General features: G+C 37.6%; 1 protein-coding gene across 13 annotated transcripts in view; it reads left to right on the top strand.

The window, feature by feature from the left end:
• The window catches only part of PTPRM (protein tyrosine phosphatase receptor type M), a 609,439-nt gene that overhangs the window by 556,683 nt on the left and 34,273 nt on the right, over positions 1 to 18,483 (top strand). For all 13 annotated transcript variants that reach the window (XM_075213321.1, XM_075213318.1, XM_075213315.1 and 10 more), the window contains one exon: positions 13,737 to 13,834. In XM_075213321.1, coding sequence (XP_075069422.1) covers positions 13,737 to 13,834 — 98 coding nt within the window. The remainder of the gene's footprint in view (positions 1 to 13,736; positions 13,835 to 18,483) is intronic.

Raw genomic sequence — 18,483 nt, 5'->3', positions numbered from 1 at the left:
CTGTAACTTATAGCAACCAATAAGGTATTTGCTCTCATTAATCTAACTTGTACTGGACAGATGAAAGCTTATTGCTGATTGGTTCCTATGGGATACTGCATTTCTGCAATTATGCACAATGTTAGTAACTCACCCCAAGGAATATATTCTTCCGAAACACTGTTATCCTACCTTACATATTCTTTTTCTGAATAGTTATCTGTAAGTTAATATATAGGAGATGGGGAGAGATAATGGTGTCAGAATGCATTGCATGGTCAAGGATTAAAGGATTCCTCTTTTTTTTTTCAGTCAGTTTGACTTTTCTGGTTAAGTGTCTGCAAAGTGTGTAATCATAGCATTGATCATGCCCAAGTCTTTGCTCTGCACAGCAATTAATTCCTTTAGCAGGAAATTTTTTGTTCCATTTGACCTCTTCAGTTAGAGATAAGGAGATAAGCAAGTTCAAAAGATATTTTAGAATCTTTTTTTCCTTCACGTTTCTTTACATATTAATGTATTGAAACCATGTTAATGAAAATATATATCGTTCACTGTTATTGTACTGAAGGCACAATTGTTATGCCATTTCCAGAAAGTAGCATCTGTGGGGTGAAGAGGATTGCTCTGTCCAATTGGCGGATTGGGGGCGTGGCTTACTATCTGTGGATAAAACCACAAAAAGCCACCTGACTGTGATTCAATTTTGCAAGACTGGATTATTTCAGTGAGATGAAGAGGTGGAGTCAGTACATTTCCAGCGGTGTTGCCAGCTTTGCACAGGCTCTTTCTCTTTGCAAAAGAACTAGAATTCTCCAGCACCTATTAAGGTCCAAGGAACCATGGGCCTGATTCATTAAGGATCTTAACTTCAGAATCTTCTTATTTCAGTCTCCTGGACAAAACCATGTTACAATGCAAGGGGTGCAAATTATTATTCTGTTTTGCACATAAGTTTAATAATTGTTTTTTCATGTAGCACACAAATACTTGATAGCTTATTTGTACACTGAAATTTAAAGTTGATATTTGTGTGCTACATGAAAAAACAGTCAGTATTTAACTTATGTGCAAAACAGAATACTAATTTGCACCCCTTGCATTGTAACATGGTTTTGTCCAAGAGACTGAAATAAGAAGTTTCTGAAGTTAAGATCCTTAATGAATCAGGCCCATGTCTTGTCACTATACTTTTCATAGATCATATTTTGTACCTTTCAGTTACAGGAAGCACAGTTCTAGGGAAACTTCCATTAATGTAGCAAAAAGCTTCAAACACCTAAAAGTGTCAGTCCCAATGTCCCCTCACTCATGATTAATTTAAGACATAAATAGAACTTGGCAGACAAAAAACTTTTATTTTGTTCTTTTCTTGCAACAATGTTGCAGCTCTGCAGATCAGTTAGTACTTCTGAGAATCTGATACATGGTTTAGTTTTGTTTTAATTGAGGAAAATATATTATTTTTTTCAATTTTGAGAACATTCTTTTATGTCTCATACACACAAGCAATGGAAAATAATGGTAGTTAAATTCTAGTTACGGCATGACAATTTGTCCTCGTTTTACAAGAGGGTTCACTTCACTTCCACCAGAGCCAGATTTAGACCTCATGGGGCCCTAGGCACGATACTGGTTTGGGGCCCCCTCCCTGAAAAAATCCATAGCACTATAGTTTTTTAGCATAACATATACCCCTATTCAGGGGCTGCCTGGCAGACTTTAGCCGGGGGGACAAGCATATAGCACTGGCCCATAAGTAGCAGCACTTTTTTTAAAGGGTGGTCTTATTTTCAATTGAGTCATTCTCCTCTATCTTCCCTGAGGTTCTAAAATGGAAAACAAATCTTGCCTGCAAAAAATATATTTTAATATTATATTTATTAACAGTTATTTATCAACAGTTGCCTACGTATTGCGACGTGCTTTTGCAGAGAATATTTATCCATTCAGTGCTGCCCAAGTGGAGTTTACAATCTATATTCCCTACCACATACATACACAGTAGGGTTAATTTAATCAGAAACCAATTAACCTATCAGAGTATGTCTTACGAGAGTACATGGAGGAAGCCCAATCAAACACGGGGAGAGCATACAAACACCTCACAGATATGATCCTGGTTTGGATCGAACTCATGGCGCAGTGCTGTCAGGCAGCAATGCTAACTACTGTGTCACTGTGAAAAATACATTTATATATACTGCCTCATTATTATGGAGCTTTACAAACTAAAGATGAGTCCTTATTCGTTCGGAGGTATAGCTCCTTCGGGACTGCGATTCCTCAAGAATCTACAGGAAGTCTTAGCTTGAAGCTCTAGGAAATTACAAAGGTATACAATTATTTAAGATAATAAAAAGAAACTACACAACCACATTTGCTAGGATATTTTATATTAATTATGTTTATAATTAAACATATTTTGTAGACATTATATTTAAAGTTTTGTTATTTGTAACCCGTCATTTAATCTGCTATTACATGTAGTAATATATGGTATAATTCTCTCTCTCTTTATATATGTGTGTATATATATATATATTTATATATATATATATATATATATATATATATATATACACACACACACACGCACATGCTTTTCCATTGGTTTATACAGTATCTTTAATATATTGAATTACCATATCCTTATCAAGACTGGAGGTGTCTTACATCTCTGAACAGGTCAGGTTGCTGGTTTTTAATAGGTTAAGGAGTATAATGGGTTTCTTTTGGTAACATAATTGAAAGCTTTCTTTTTTACATCAGTTGGCTAGGGTAAACCAGACAAAAATCACAAACAATATATTTATCCCCTTTTTCCAAGCTGACATGGATTTGAGGTTACCATAGGTTGATAAAAAAAAATGGGTAGACTAGATGGACCAAGCGGCTCTTATCTGCCATCAGATTCTATGATGACATTCACATCTATCCTACTTTTACATAATTAGAGGCATATCCGAAAAGTAGCCTGAAATGTATTAGTTTAGTCTCCTAAGTACAGAGATACCAAGAATGTGTACATTTGACCATGGTCTTAGTAAGTTATAGGGACATAAACAGTTACGTTTTATCTTGTTTTTCTTTGGGGAACTTTTGTTTTATTTGTTGCTTTTGCTGTTATTGTTATCTTTTCACATTGTTTAACCACAGAGGCCTTTAGGAGTAATCAGAGCCTCCAATGGGTCTCCCCTGTTTTTATTGTTAATAGACCCAATGCAAATTGAATCTACCTCTACTAGTAATGGCTTGCATTGGATAACTATTCTAAGCAAGGACTGCTGACTTGTAGTGAATGTCACATGGTGAAGTCAGTGGGATGTCTTGTGGCACTAAGCACATTCTGGTGCTATCACATGTTTACAAGCATTTGATTCTAAAAACAGATTGATGTCAATAAGCGCAATGCATGGAAATAGTAATAATGAATTATATTATTACATTACCGTTCCTTCTTCTTTCTGGAATATATTATATTTTGATGTGACCCTTTTGACAACATCCAGCTATGCCTCCCTTTTTTCTGTACCTCACTATAGCCAGGTATGGACAAGTCTTAAAGTTCTGGATGTTCCTCCACTGCTTGTAATAGTAATGTATTGGCTATTACTACTATTACTGCTGTGCCCAACACTCCACCACTCAGTACTGAACAGACAACTGCTTGCCGAATGCTGTGGCAAGTGAAATGAGCCCACCCATAGAACTCAATTGTACTTTTAACACAGGCAATGTTGAGATTTAAGGTGAAATGATTGCTTGTCCTAAAATGTGAGCATGTCCATTCCCTTATATTATTTTGTATTACAAGAATCAAAATGTATTTATTTGTCTTATAGAACTCACAATAAACTCTTTTATTAAACCCTCAAATGTTCGAGGCCTTCTCCTCACTCATATTCTTATGAGTAGTTAAGAAATTTATCTCACACTACTGTGTACACTGCCCTAATAGTGTGCTTGATACATATTAGGAAAAAATTACATTGTCATCTTGACATCTCTACTAACGTAATGAGTGTTGAAACCTCAGACACCTGTTTGGGATTCCAAATTCCCACAAAAGGGGCACTAAACTATAAGGTACTATATATGTAAAAGAGCTAAGTACAAATGTTTCAGTACATAACGGACATAGACCAAATAAATTTGCCCCCCTTAGGTCCTTAGTTTTTCTCACCCCTTACTGATCACATGATTGCTATCACAAGTGCTCTGTTTAAACTATAGAAATGCTTTAAAAAAATGCAATTAAAATAAATGAATATATGCTGTTGAAATAAAATACATATGTATAAAATACTATTTTCAACCTGGACCAGTGCATTGAATAAGCTGCATCTTATTTACTGTGATGTAAATAATAGATGAGTGATGGAAAACAGTATGGTTAAATGTCCTGCTTTCCACTGGCCACACACTAGCATAGTATTTAAGCTGTGACTTACAGATAGCTGCAAATGCCAATATATCCTCCATGCCTTATTGTATTTTAATTTATGCCCAGGAAAATTCAATGATCATTATTCCATTGTCAGCCTGAAAGGACGATTAAGCATTTGAACAGAATGACATATGTGAGACGAGACATTTGCTGGTATGAAGCTTCCTGAAGCTGGTGCAGTTCTACACCCAGACTGATCGTGTATCAGACAGAGGGAGCTTATAATGGCATCCAACAATTGTAACCCATCCTTTGTGCAGATACATGGCACTCTCCCAGCATTGATTGTAATCACAGTGTCATGCAGTACATGTACAATCCAAGGCAGAAAACTATGCTGCTGGCCACCTTTGTATGGGCTTGTGAACAAGATATACTTTCTACTGATTACAGCTGGTTCACACAACTCTGTTATTTTCCAAGCAATTACCTAATGTGCCATACTTCTGTATCATTATTACAGAGTGTTATATAGCTTTCTTTTGTGTTTCACAAACTCTACTTTCTTTATCTGGCTCCTCATTTTATTTCAGCTATATCAAGATACGTTATTTTAGTCTTTTATTTTATGCTGTTACTGTAAATATGATAACTGAATGTAAAAACATTTTACTATATTTTCACACAGTTGGCACAGAACCATTCTTTTGCCTATCCAGTGATTTTTTTGTTATTTAAATCACAGGAGCCATATGCAAAAAGAGCATTCTTATCATACTTATATGTGGATCTATTTTCCAGATAGATTGTAGCTAACCTTTTTCCAGATAAGAAGTCTTTCCACAATTTTAAACACCATGGGGGGAATTCAATTAGCCGCAATGTTCCTCAGAACATCGCGGCCGCGGGATTCTTACAGAATTCTCTGCTGAGGAACATCACAGCCAATTGAATTTCCCCATGACTAAATTATTCAAAATTACATTTAAAAAATATCCCTGTCTTTCCCTCCACCATTCTGGCATCCACATCCTCAATAAATTGTTAGCAGCGCTCCTCTTCAGAAAATCCTACAGGAGAGGTTCAAATGGCAAGAGCAGAGGGGGGGGGGGGGGGTTTATAGCGAATAATGTCTTCAGTACACACCTGGTAGGTCACCCTTTTTTACAAGAAGAAGATGTGGCATGTAAAAAGGTGGCCTACTCTTCTGTGAGTCCAGGAGGACTCCCCGAAATACAAGAGCATCTTGGACGTTCCAGGAGAGTAGGCCATCAATGACGAATTTATCACTGAGCAGCAACAATTGTTTATTATTTTCCTTCTGTTTTATAGATAAAAGGTTCCTGGATAAAGGTTCTTACACATGTATGCGCTAACAGTGTTGGACTGGGGCATGAAGGGCCCACCGGGGGACTGCAACACTAGGGGCCCACCAGAGGGTGTGTGGTCAGCCATCATAGAGGCGGGACCAGACACTAGAGGGGGAGTGGTCAGTCCACAAAGGACAGCTAGCACCATAGTGTAGTTTATAAAGAATGCAGTGTGTATATAAAGAATACACAGTCTTGACCTGCCCATTAGATTGGGCAGAACAGTCACCAAAAATCAGGATTGTCCCACTAGACCAGGTTTGGCTAACCTGTGGCACTCCAGGTGTTGTGAAACTACAAGCCCCAGCATGCTTTGCCAATATATAGCAGCTTATTGCTGGAAGGGTATGCTGTGACTTGTAGTTTCACAACACCTGGAGTACCACAGGTTATCCAAGCCTGCACTAGACTCAGAACATTTGACAGACTGTCCTACCTGTTGTTGTCACTTTTACCACCGGTGGCTGCTGGTTTCTTTAGTTGCGGCTTGTCTGGATCCTGGAATGTTGAGGGCCCTATTTGGAAAAAATAATGGGTACATTTAGAAATGCCAACCATCGCTGCCATTAAATCAACAGCACCCACATTTAATAATTAGGCCTCTCTCCAGCCTCAACAATAAAGTAATAGTGCTCACATTTGGAAAAATAGATCTATTTCCCTCTAGCTAACCCCAACATTAAATTAATAGTATTCCCATTTAATAAATAAACCTATTACCCTCCCTCCAAACAGTCCCAGCAATAAATTAATAGTATTTACGTTTAATACTTCTATTTCCCACAACCATTCCTAGCATTAAATAATTAATATTCACATTTAACCCTATAGTGTTCTATGTGCAGTTCCCCCTCACTATAATTTAGCATAGGCAGCACCCCTCACTATAGTTTAGTATAGTCAGCCAGCCCCCCTATGCCACATAGTAGTGCCCCCAAAACAATGTTATGCCACACAGTAGTGCCCCAATGTTATGCCACGCAAGTGTCCCCAATTCATATTATGTCTGCAACAGTGCCCTCAATTCACACACACACACACACACACACACACACACATATATATATACACACACATCATATATACATATATATATATATATACATATATATATATATTTGTGCAGATAACAGATACCACATAAAAGGGGGCGCGTAACCCTATTCAGTATACAGTCACTAGGCGGGATAATTACACCCAAAGTCCAATGTACAGGAGGCAGCCAGTTCCAATACAGGTGGTGAGTCTGGAAAATCTATAAAGGAATAAAGGAAACACGGCGCCACATGGTGTATTACCACAATATATTAATGTAATAAGAGAGAGTAAAGTGGAGGAGTCAGATGTGTACTCAAGGATAATAACTTCTCTCCGGTAGGGCTAATGAAACCAAAAGGGTGAATAGATATATACAAAAGTGACAGCACACTGTGTTCAATGCCACCAATGTAATCACCAATAAACATAAAACTGCGTACCAGATAATAGAACCAGAAGATGTATGAATCAGTTCAATGGAAAACTCCAAATCTGAGCAGCTGTTACCAGTAACGTCACTCATCCAAGTGTACAATTCTGTTAGGACTGTAACTTCAGCATCATAGGAGCAATATAAAAAAAACTCATATAGTGTAATATTGTAAAAACTCAGATTTTACTAATAAAGTAGTAAGTATCACACTTACATAAAAACACAAGGTAACAAACATATATTGGTATCTTTAGGTACTCATCTGGGATGTAATCAGAGATGTATGCATAGATATCAATCAGCTCATATATAAATCTCTGCAGCGCTCCCACCACACTAGTACCACGATATCCAAACAGATGATGGAAAGGTCCTTAGACACTCCTCAACGCGTTTCGTCTGGTTAGATGTTCAGACTTCATCAGGAGTAAAAAATAGTATAATAAAGAAGCAAGAATCTCCAGCGCTTTTTAAATGATGCCAGCGCCATCTTGGACATGCGCAGTAGCGTCTATGACGCGCGCATTGCTTCAATCACATGATTGATTCACCAGTCACATGGTTAACTCTGGTGAGAAACACCAGACACTAGAGGAAAATTGCTATAGTAAAACCATGTCCTCGTTTGTGGCATCCGAAGATAGTTAGTAATACAGCTTGGAAAGAGTACACACAACAATGGCTAATCTCCTAGATAACAGGATCTCATAAGTAGATATAGGATAAACATAATACAGTACAAATGAATGTGGAAAGAGTACACACAACAATGGTTAATCTCCTAAATAGCAGAATCTCATAAGTAGATATAGGATAAACATAATACAGTACAAATGTAGTACCCATCATAAATTATTATATAGTGAAGTGGGTAGTTGGTAAAAAAAGGTGAAATAGAACTGCACATATATGAAATATACCTATTGGCATAACTCATCAACAGAACTGGCTATTCAGCAGTATTTTATATACAGTTTAAAAAAATATATATTACATATATGCAAGATTAATAGGAAAAAATACAGGAATGTAAATACATCTAAGATGAATGGAAATAAGTATTCTTCATATACAATGTGACAAAGAATGGAAGTGTAGCACCCACCATGATAATACATGAAAAAACTATTTAGGGAAGACATTACTACTAAACCCTATTAATATAATACAGGAGAAGATGCTATTAAATACACAGTAACTAACAATGACTATACATGTATTCCACGTGCAGATGTGCAATAGTAATTATTTCTGAGAGACAACCTCAAAACCAAACTATGTATGAACCATGCCATCAATGAGACAATGGCATAAGTAATATAGATGTACATAGGAATAAAACAGGGATGTAGCACCACACATCTAATGACCATAATCTAAACTAGTTAAGTAAGATCCTGACAATAATGAAGTAAAAACACCAGAAAGAAGAGTCATAAAAATGGGGCTATCTCGTAGCTGTCATTAAGCCCAAAAGGGGTGAGTGTATTCAATGTAAAAATCCAATACATTTCTCTCTGAGACAGTTTCCTCTGTAGGTCACCACCTCTTGGTCCTAGTTCAACCTTCTCTATAGCCATAAACTTAATGGATAAGGGATCAGCCTGATGTCTCTCTGCAAAATGTTTAGACACAGAGTGACTAAGAACCCTATTTTTTATGTTTCTGACATGCTCTTGTATGCGGATTTTCAAAAATCTCTTGGTCTTACCAACATACTTAAGACCACAATCACATTCAAGGAGATAGATGACCGAAGATGACAGGCAATTAAAAAGTCCTTTGACCTGAAACTTCACACTGTTACTTGAATCATAAAAGAACTTGTTGATGAAGGGCGTATACTGACAAATACTACAATGGTTACAGCGTACACTTCCTTTGGTGCTTAAAAAAGAAGAAGGGGTGGCGGTAGCAGAACGTTCTCTGAGTCTGCTCGGCGCCAGAATGTCTTTCAAATTACAACCTTTTTTAAAAACAATGTTAGGTTTAGCAGGAAGTACCTCATGTAATATTGGGTCCTTCATCAGAACACCCCAATGTCTGTTGAGGACAGCTCTAATGTGTCTTTCCTTGCTGTTGTAGGTGGTAACAAAAGGAACGCTGAATTCTTTGTTAGCATGTGTAGTATATTGGAGGAGACTAGAGCGTTCTAAGTTCTTTGTTTTCTCTAGTGCCTCCACTAAAAGAGTATCTGGATAACCCCTATGTCTAAACCTCTCTGCATAGAGGTCAAGTTGAGCATTACAGAAAGTTTCTTCACTACAGTTACGTTTAATTCGATGAAATTGAGAATATGGTATATTTTGTTTGCATTTCTTAACATGAGAACTACCAAAATGCAAATAACTGTTAGTGTCGACTGGTTTCATGTAATTACGGGTTATGATGGCATCTCCTTGTCCCAAAAGAATCAAATCTAGAAATTCAATTTGAGTTTTATCATATTTCATAGTGAATTTCAGATTGAAATCATTGTGGCTTATATGAGAAAAAAAGTCCTGAAGACCTATAATGTCACCCTTCCATATCAAAACAATATCGTCAATATACCTCTTGTATAGTACGATATTGTCAAAGAAGTATTTAGATGAGTATACACATTGCTCCTCCCACATACCCATGAAAATATTGGCAAAATTCGGTGCAAAAACTCATGGCGGTGCCGCACATTTGCAAATAAAATTTAGTGGAAAATGAAAAATAATTGTGTGTGAGTATAAAACGAATCAGAGTACATATGAAATCTTGATGTATAGTGGATAAGCTGTTATCCATCTCCAACATTAATTTAACAGCCATAATTCCTTTATCATGTTCAATTGAAGTGTAGAGTGCCTGAACATCTATAGTGACCCAATACAGGTCATCAGCCCATTTATGATCTTGAAGAATTTGCAAAATATGAGTGGTGTCCTTAATATAGGATTTCAGAGATTGTACATGCTCACGAAGGAAGACATCAACATACTTAGAGACATTAGAGGTCAATGAGTCAATGCCTGCTATTATTGGCCTACCAGGTGGATTTACCAAATTTTTATGAATTTTTGGCAAATGATAAAAAATGGGCAACACAGTGTCCCCAATTCATATTATGTCTGCAACAGTGCCCTCAATTCACACACACACACACACACACACACACACACACACGCACATATATATATACACACACATCATATATACATATATATATATATATATACATATATATATATATATATATATATATATATATATACATACACACACATATATATATATATATATATATATATATATATATATATATATGCATGCATGCATCCTTTATCTACATTCAGTGGCCATTTAAATGGGGTCTGCAGTATGTTTGTATGGATATGTATATTTCCCTCAGCCTAGGGCTTCCTGCTCTTTTGTCTTTCAAAAAAAAATAAAAAGGCTGGCTGGCTTGGGAGGGCAGTGAGTCACTTACCTGTGACTATGAACTGCTCCGGCATCCTACTCCTCTGGGCGGCCGAGGCTGGTGACAGGAAGTCAATTCCTCCTCCCCTGCTGAAGTTAAAAACACACTACCGCGCAGGTGCAGAGAGCTCTCTGCACCTGCGCGGTAGTGTGTTTGTTACCGACACTGCCGCCGCCGCCAATCAGTCAGCTGTTCTCTGCAAGCTCCGCCCTAATATCGGAGGGGGGGAGCTTAAATGCGGCAGGGTGGATAGCCAGTCCGAGGCTGTGCGCTAATGGTATATATCTTCAGAGCACTTGTACAGTACGACATGTCTTCATATACATTAAATAGCCAAGCAATGCTTTACTAATGTTGGTGCACACAAGTTTATTATTTTGTATGCACTCTACATGAGGTTCTGCGCTCCCAAAGAAGAAATAGCTACTGAACTGAGCTCAAATTGTATAATGAAGCTTTTAGATGATCCATAAGGATCATCAAGAGACCACAATAGCCCCAAGAGTAAAATATAATAATACAATATAATAAAATTATTCTTGATTCAATAATTAGATTGTCAATAGATAGGCAATTGTGTTCTCAAGTGTCATAATAGTGCCTGCTCAGTGGTTTACCACTGGTTGACTTGGAATTTCTTATATTGTACAGTAATGTCCTTACAGGTAGAGATGAGTGAAACGATTCGGCTATTTTCATATTAGTCAGATTTACTCTGGCTCAGCTGTCTCAAATGCACATAAAACAGAAAGTTTGATCATAGAGATCACCAGTAAATAAGTGAACTGCCGAGTGTTTTGAGGGATTAAAGTCTTCAAAAGTTGTGTTTTGAAACATTATTGGTACAAGTATGGAACCTAAAAAATTACTTGAGAAATTGTTTCAATGGAAATAGTTCTATTGAGAGAATGACTGCAATTATTTCAAACAATTCAGTACAGGATGTTTGCACATCTCTCCACACAATTAATGAGAGGTTAATACTGTCAGTAGGTGGATGCAGTATTTTTGTATACCTGATATGGCCATTTTACATAAAAAAAAAACAACTATTTACAATGGGCCTTATTCATTAAGACACGTATCTGCCGTTTTGGTGCGTACCGTATGCAAAATCACTCTGCACATGCCCTGAACCGGGCCATATACGCAACTAAATGCAGCAATGTCAACTGCATCTGCGTATGCAAAAGACACTTACTACAGCCTACGATTACTGGGAGTGAACGGGGTGGGGAGGGGGCATTCGCCCATAGTCAGTGTACAGTAAGGGCGTGCCAAATTGAAAGACAAAAACACGCAGCCACGTCCGAATCAAGCTTTGGGCAAGTTACTTGTTTTTCTGCCGTATCTCTTATTCCAGCTACAGGGCTAGTCTAAATCCTGAGTACTGGTGATGACAGTCTTGTATGCATGCTATAACATGTGTTTGCAATCAGATGCAACTGTCAAAATATATTTTATGTTCAGTAGACATTAAGATCATCCTAATAATTGTGTTTCATGGGAAAAATATATATTTTATTTGTTTTTAACTGTTTTGTCATTAATGCTTATATTATTAACAGGTAACATCAATTGAATAATTTTTTTTGTCTGTCCGTATTTGTGAATGTATATTCCACATAGACATTGTGTGTATCCTGCAGCATCTTGTGTAGTAGAGCAGAGCAGACCTGCACATGAATACATCAGCACACGTATCTTCAGATCCGTACCTTGTTGAATTCGGCAGTAGGCAGTGCTGATTTACGTGTGTTTTTAAACAGACACATGTTGGTCTCAGTATGCGTGCCTTGATGAATGAGGCCTAATATCCTTAAAAAGAACAGGAGACGTAGAGCATCATGTAGAAACGTTGCAAGTCCGACTTATAAGTGCAAAAGTGCTTTTGGCTACTGATCCTTGACAGTAGCCATTGATCCGTCTCAGTTTACTCTCAGAGTGAGATATATCTTCCCTTTGCAACTATCTACATTAGAGAGGTGGAATGGGGGAGGTAGTGGGCGATCTTAGCGATGTAAAGCCGTCATTACATGCTTTCCTGAGTGACAAGTAGCCGCAAATATGTCTCTAGTAGACGTATCTGTTGCGAGTGCTTTCTCCTGGTGCGAGATCTGTGCTAATGATGATGACTATCAGCACAGATGCTGTAGTACAAAATAATGCCAAACCATGCCAAAATAAATGGACCCCTCCCCCCTCCTAGATTTAACCAGCCCCGTACTGATAGCACTGGGACTGTTCAGGTGGGTTTGGGGTAATATTAAATTATTTGTATGAATCAATTTTGTCCCTGGTGCACTACAGGTCTTAGCATGCCCAGGACGCCATTAAGTGTTTGAACATGCTGACGATTGTTGTACTACAAGCACCAGCATACCCATGGCTGCCATAGCATGTTGGCACTTGGGGAATAACAAGTCCCAGCATGCCTTGGTACCACACCTAAGGTCTTCTGGTAGTGCACAAGGGAAACATTTAAATCATACACAGACACAAGTATAAAACTTATTTTATTTGAATTAAAAATACCCCAAAACATACCTCATTTACCTTCTTTGCTGCTCAACTAAACCCAGGCTCTTCATCTGTAATAAATAAAGGGGTCCCGGTATGGCAAAATAAAAAAAAACCCACATAACTGATGCAATACTAGCTGAGCTCCCGTCGAAAAAATTAGCTCTTAGCATCAGTAAATTTGCATAGTATTGTGAACCGCACGGATCTAAAGATAAATACATCTCGGAATTCTGTGTAAATTACTGGGATGCAATTTACACTTACAATGTAAATGTAAGTTACGTCCAACTCTACATCAGGCCAAGAGTAGATAACATTCTTTATTGGGTTAAATGTAATAGGAACATGATATATTTATAATATATTACTGGAAATGCAGGAATACAAAGCAACATCAGTTACTATCACACATGAACTGTTTTTCACCAATGTCCTGTACATTGAAGTTGACCTGTTTTAGCATTCCATATTAGCTTGCATGTTTGTTTGTTTTTAATTGTTTTACATTGTTCTCATTCTAAGCATATGATCCCTCATTGTGTATCTGCACAGGACCCATGCAAGAAACAGCATATGACTTCTGGAGGATGGTGTGGCACGAAAACACTGCCAGCATTGTCATGGTAACCAACCTGGTAGAAGTGGGCAGGGTGAGTAATACATTCATTTACATGTAGTGTGATATGTTAGGTCATCTGATATCCAAAGAGAATCTGATATGGGTAACAATTGCTAAAAAGTGACAAATCACTGATCTTCATCTGCATTCAGCTTGTTCTCTACTGTAAAGACCTTTGTTACACATGATTGAACCCATTTCTCAAGATGACTGAGGGGCAAATGTTATTGTTATCTATCCTCGATACCTAAACATAACTTTTTATGAGTAAGATTTCATATCAGCTGTGTTACTGGATTTTTCTAGTCTCTCACAGCTCTTTACCATAAGTATAATAAAATAAATTGTTGCTAAACTATTTCACTTTATTTTCTACATGTAGCCATAGTGTGAGTTCTATTTACCATAAGTTGTTTTAAAAGCTGTATTTTTGTTCATGCAGAGAAGTAAAAGCATCTCATTTTTTATTTATTTTTTATAATGTGGCATTTTCCTAAAAAGAGAATAAAATAGATCAAAGGTTTTCGCTAGACGTCCTTGATATCTCGAGATCATTGTGAGTATTCCAGTCATTAAGTGTATGAGTCATTGACCACTCCAGAATTCAATGGGAAAAACGTTTATACTTAAAGTTCATAATAGTCAGTACAAGGTTGAAAAGTTAAAATGTAAGACTGAGTGATGAAATATACTGATAGAACGCTGTGAAAAATAGTCGGGATATAATATTGAAAGGTTTTGGAATTTTGTTGACATCAGGGTGGGGGTGCTTTTTTTTTTTCTCATGTTTTGCTGTGCGAAAAACTCCCCCCTGAGGCCCCGCTGTCCACATAGCAGAACAGATGACTCTACTTAGCGGTGCACTGCCTACTGAGCTCATGCGTCAGACTGTGCGTGCTCCGTAGAGGCCTTCCTCTCTACTGAGAGCAGAGCAGGGGGTCAGGGAGGTGAGAACCGTATCACCGGGCCCCTACCCAAATTCCCTTATGGGACATTATTGTTCCCCGGTATCAGTGGGTTTGTGTGCAAATAAGATTTATCAACTTAAAATCTGTGCATTCTATGTGGTGAAGGGAAAATTGATGGTACTTTTTTCTTTTCCCCATCCATGCTGGCCTTATTTTGACTTTTTCCCTTCTTTGGTATCTTCTTTTGATGGTAACTGAATTAAGCTTAACTAGAATGTTATCCTTTTCTCCAACCAGGCACAGTCTAGCATTAAGCACTGTGTCCATTGTAGGATAAGCAGAGGAGAAGGAAAGGAACATGATATAACTGAGGAGGGTATAACTGTGACTAAACCTGGGTCTTGGAATTGTATTAATATACCCATTACCCCAAGGGGTCTAGGTTTTCTGGGCACTTTGGACCTAATCTTGCTGTTTAGGGCGAGACCTCCTGGTTTTGGAGGTGTGTATTGGGGGCAAAGTCAGAGAAGATTGGAGACATTTTTCCAATTGTGGATGTTGGTGAAAGATGACAAGGCAGTTCTTAAGGATGGCCTTTCTATGAATTCTTTATTACAGTATACTACATGTGGGGAATGTCAAAAAATGGAGGTTCTGTGCTCAAAGATTGTAGCAAGTGGATAGAATGTGACTTAAGGCCCCAGTGTCATAAATCTGCACTGCCCCATCTATAAGCAGGTGGTAGAAAACTAAAAATGCATTTCTTTTCCTGTAAGTTTATCTTGTGCCATGAACGCCGCTCAGGCACTGTTTTCTGTACACAAAGAAAAACAATGTAATTTTCTGATCACACCTTTGTGTCCTAAGGCTATTGAAGAAGTTATAGTATTTTACTCCAGAACGATGTAATAAAATTGTAATGAAAACAGATATGTCTCCTGGTAACTGTGTTGGAAGCAGTTTGCCATCACACACTAAAGCCATCAGTCTTTAAATCTGCATAATGATTTTAATTGATTTCTGAATTCATTTTCTTTTACCTTCTGCCAGCCATTGTGTGAGATCCATTTACAGATCATCTTTGTTGCTTCACACTAAAAAGCATAGTAAGAAATTCTACTAAGGCAAAGAATTGGTTAATATCCAGAAGTGAATGCTTTTCCAAAGTCTGATAAACGCAGTCTAGAAACCCTTCTCATTATGTCTTCCTAGAACAGGTTACATTATACACCAGCCTCCCTGTAGCTGGCACCCTGTGGAAAACACTGTCTGTAGGTTTTTAACCCTGCAGATCCCACCTGCCACTACCTGTCATTTTCTGAAGGCTTTTTGACAAGCTTTGCATTTCTTACAGTGCCTGTGTATTCCAACAAGGGACCTTTGTCGTTCTACTGGGGCCTACGCACAATGCTGCACCTGGTATTTAGCTAATGCCAGAATGTGTTCTTGTATCTTTAAAAATCCATCCTGACACCAGTCAGTTGTGTCAAGTGACTTGGAATACACTTACATCTTGTATGTTTTGTTTTGCTAACGTATCTTTTTATTTTTTGTGTAGAGATGTAAATGTCTTTTGTGTTCTTCTGCTGATTCACCCTCCGGAAAGCATGCAGTGCAATCCGCAGGGCTCCCACAGGAGACTTTTGCACTGGTAATTTAAGCTAATGATTTCGAAAAACATGTTAAGTCACTTTTGAAAAGACCTCATTAGACAGTGGCTGTTTATTAAAAACCTAAATGAAGCCTTTCAGGCATTTACAAATATTGTTACTTTGTCCTGCACAGTCCTGATAACGGGTGATAAAATGGTTTCATTGATACGAGAGGCTTATACTCTGTGGAGTAAACACATTAGTTAAATCTCATGAATGGAATGCCTAATTCATTATTGATCTTCGCCTTGTCATTTATTTAGTGTAAGTCTGCTGCTGTCTCTTATTGTTAGAGACCAGCTGAAGAGAGAAATTCAACAAATATTCTTTTCACCTTTCTTAAATTTTTATTTTGGAACTGAAATGACAGGTACAAGATTACCAATTCATTTCACAAGGATCCTGCTTGACCACTGACAGAAGAGGTTGAAAGGCAGCAGCATCTGCTGTCCTGGGTCATACACTTAAGTGTGCATGTAATTAAGTAGTGTCAGCATCCATCCGAGTCTGGGTAGAGGACACAAGGTAACTATATATCAAATAGGCAGAAAATGGCAAAGAGCAAGGCCCAGAAGACATGCACTTTCCAGGCAAATTATAATGGTGTATACAGCTGAATAGTTCCAAGGATGAGCAGAAACAAGCAAACGCCAGTTGTGCAACCCAGGCTTTTTGGAAACCGTTCTGAAAACCCTATTTAAAAAGCAGAAGACATACTTTCATCACAATGGTGGATAATTTGTGGCTTCAAAAGGACAAACAATAGAAGACAAAGTAGACAACGCACCTCATACATAAAATGTATAATTCAGACAACTGTATTATGTTACATGCAAAACCCTTGTGAACCTGTGTGTTATCATGGTCAAGGTAGCAAGGCTGTCTATAAACATTGGTGTCATTTTCAGCTTTGACTCACATTAATTTGTGAGTGGTTAAGTTGTAGTTAGGTTGTCATGGTGAGCTACTGTCTGACAGCTTGGCTTGTTTGGAAGTGTCCATATGGGATGATAAACCGGGAGTATAAATGGGATATCCGGGACACCCACACTTTGCTCTTCCCAGCCTCAGGCTGCCCCAGATCCCTACTTCCAATAAATTAATTGCAAGACACAACCACTCCGTATTATGTACTTGACTCCCACTATTGTGCTCATCAACAGATAGACTACAGACTAGTGCAATTGGAGTGAAATTTTGCACAAATCAAGTTTTGTGGCAGAACATTCAGTTATACAGAGGTGCAATGTTTTGGCAATTCAGTCTTTAAGTTCCGCTTATGCCATTCCACACTGTGGGCCTCATTCATTAAGGATCTTAAATTAAGAAGTTTCTTGTTTAAGTCTCCTGGACAAAACCATGTTACAATGCAAGGGGTGCAAATTAGTTTTCTGTTTTGCACATAAGTTAAATACTGACTGTTTTTTCATGTAGCACACAAATATCAACTTTAAATTTCAGTGTACAAATAAGCTATCAAGTATTTGTGTGCTACATGAAAAAACAGTCATTATTTAACTTATGTGCACAACAGAAAACTAATTTGCACCCCTTGCATTGTAACATGGTTTTGTCCAGGAGACTTAAATAAGAAACTTCTTAATTTAAGATCTTTAATGAATCAGGCCCTGTATTTTTAAATTCACATTTCATGGGATGAATAGAAGTGGAATCAATGGTGTGCACCCACATATTCATTGTATATCTATATAATTAAAACAAAATAGTATGTTTATCAAAATTTCATAAGATTGGACCAAAATCGCTGCTGGAATGGACTAGTGTGTATCCCCACTTTGTCACAGGCAACACTTGCAATACAAAACAGAAAAAATAAAAGCATAGAGGATGGCCAAGCTGCAGATATGAACATACCCACACACTGGAAGTAAAATAGAAATATATAAATATACTTTATTTTTATAAACACATTAACAACCACTTTTGTGCAGTTCCAACACCCACATATCCATGCAAGACTCCTGTCTGTTTGTAATGTGGTATATTTGATAGCACATTATGGTGAAAGCTAGCAGTAAAAGGATCTACCAAATATAGCACTTTACAGTGTATTTAAAAACAAAACAGCTGCATAGAAACAGCGGTCTGCAGACCCATCA

The sequence above is a fragment of the Mixophyes fleayi genome, chromosome 5 (assembly GCF_038048845.1).
Source record: "Mixophyes fleayi isolate aMixFle1 chromosome 5, aMixFle1.hap1, whole genome shotgun sequence".
Classification (NCBI taxonomy): Eukaryota; Metazoa; Chordata; class Amphibia; order Anura; family Limnodynastidae; genus Mixophyes; species Mixophyes fleayi.
This window is presented reverse-complemented; position numbering and strand designations above follow the sequence as displayed.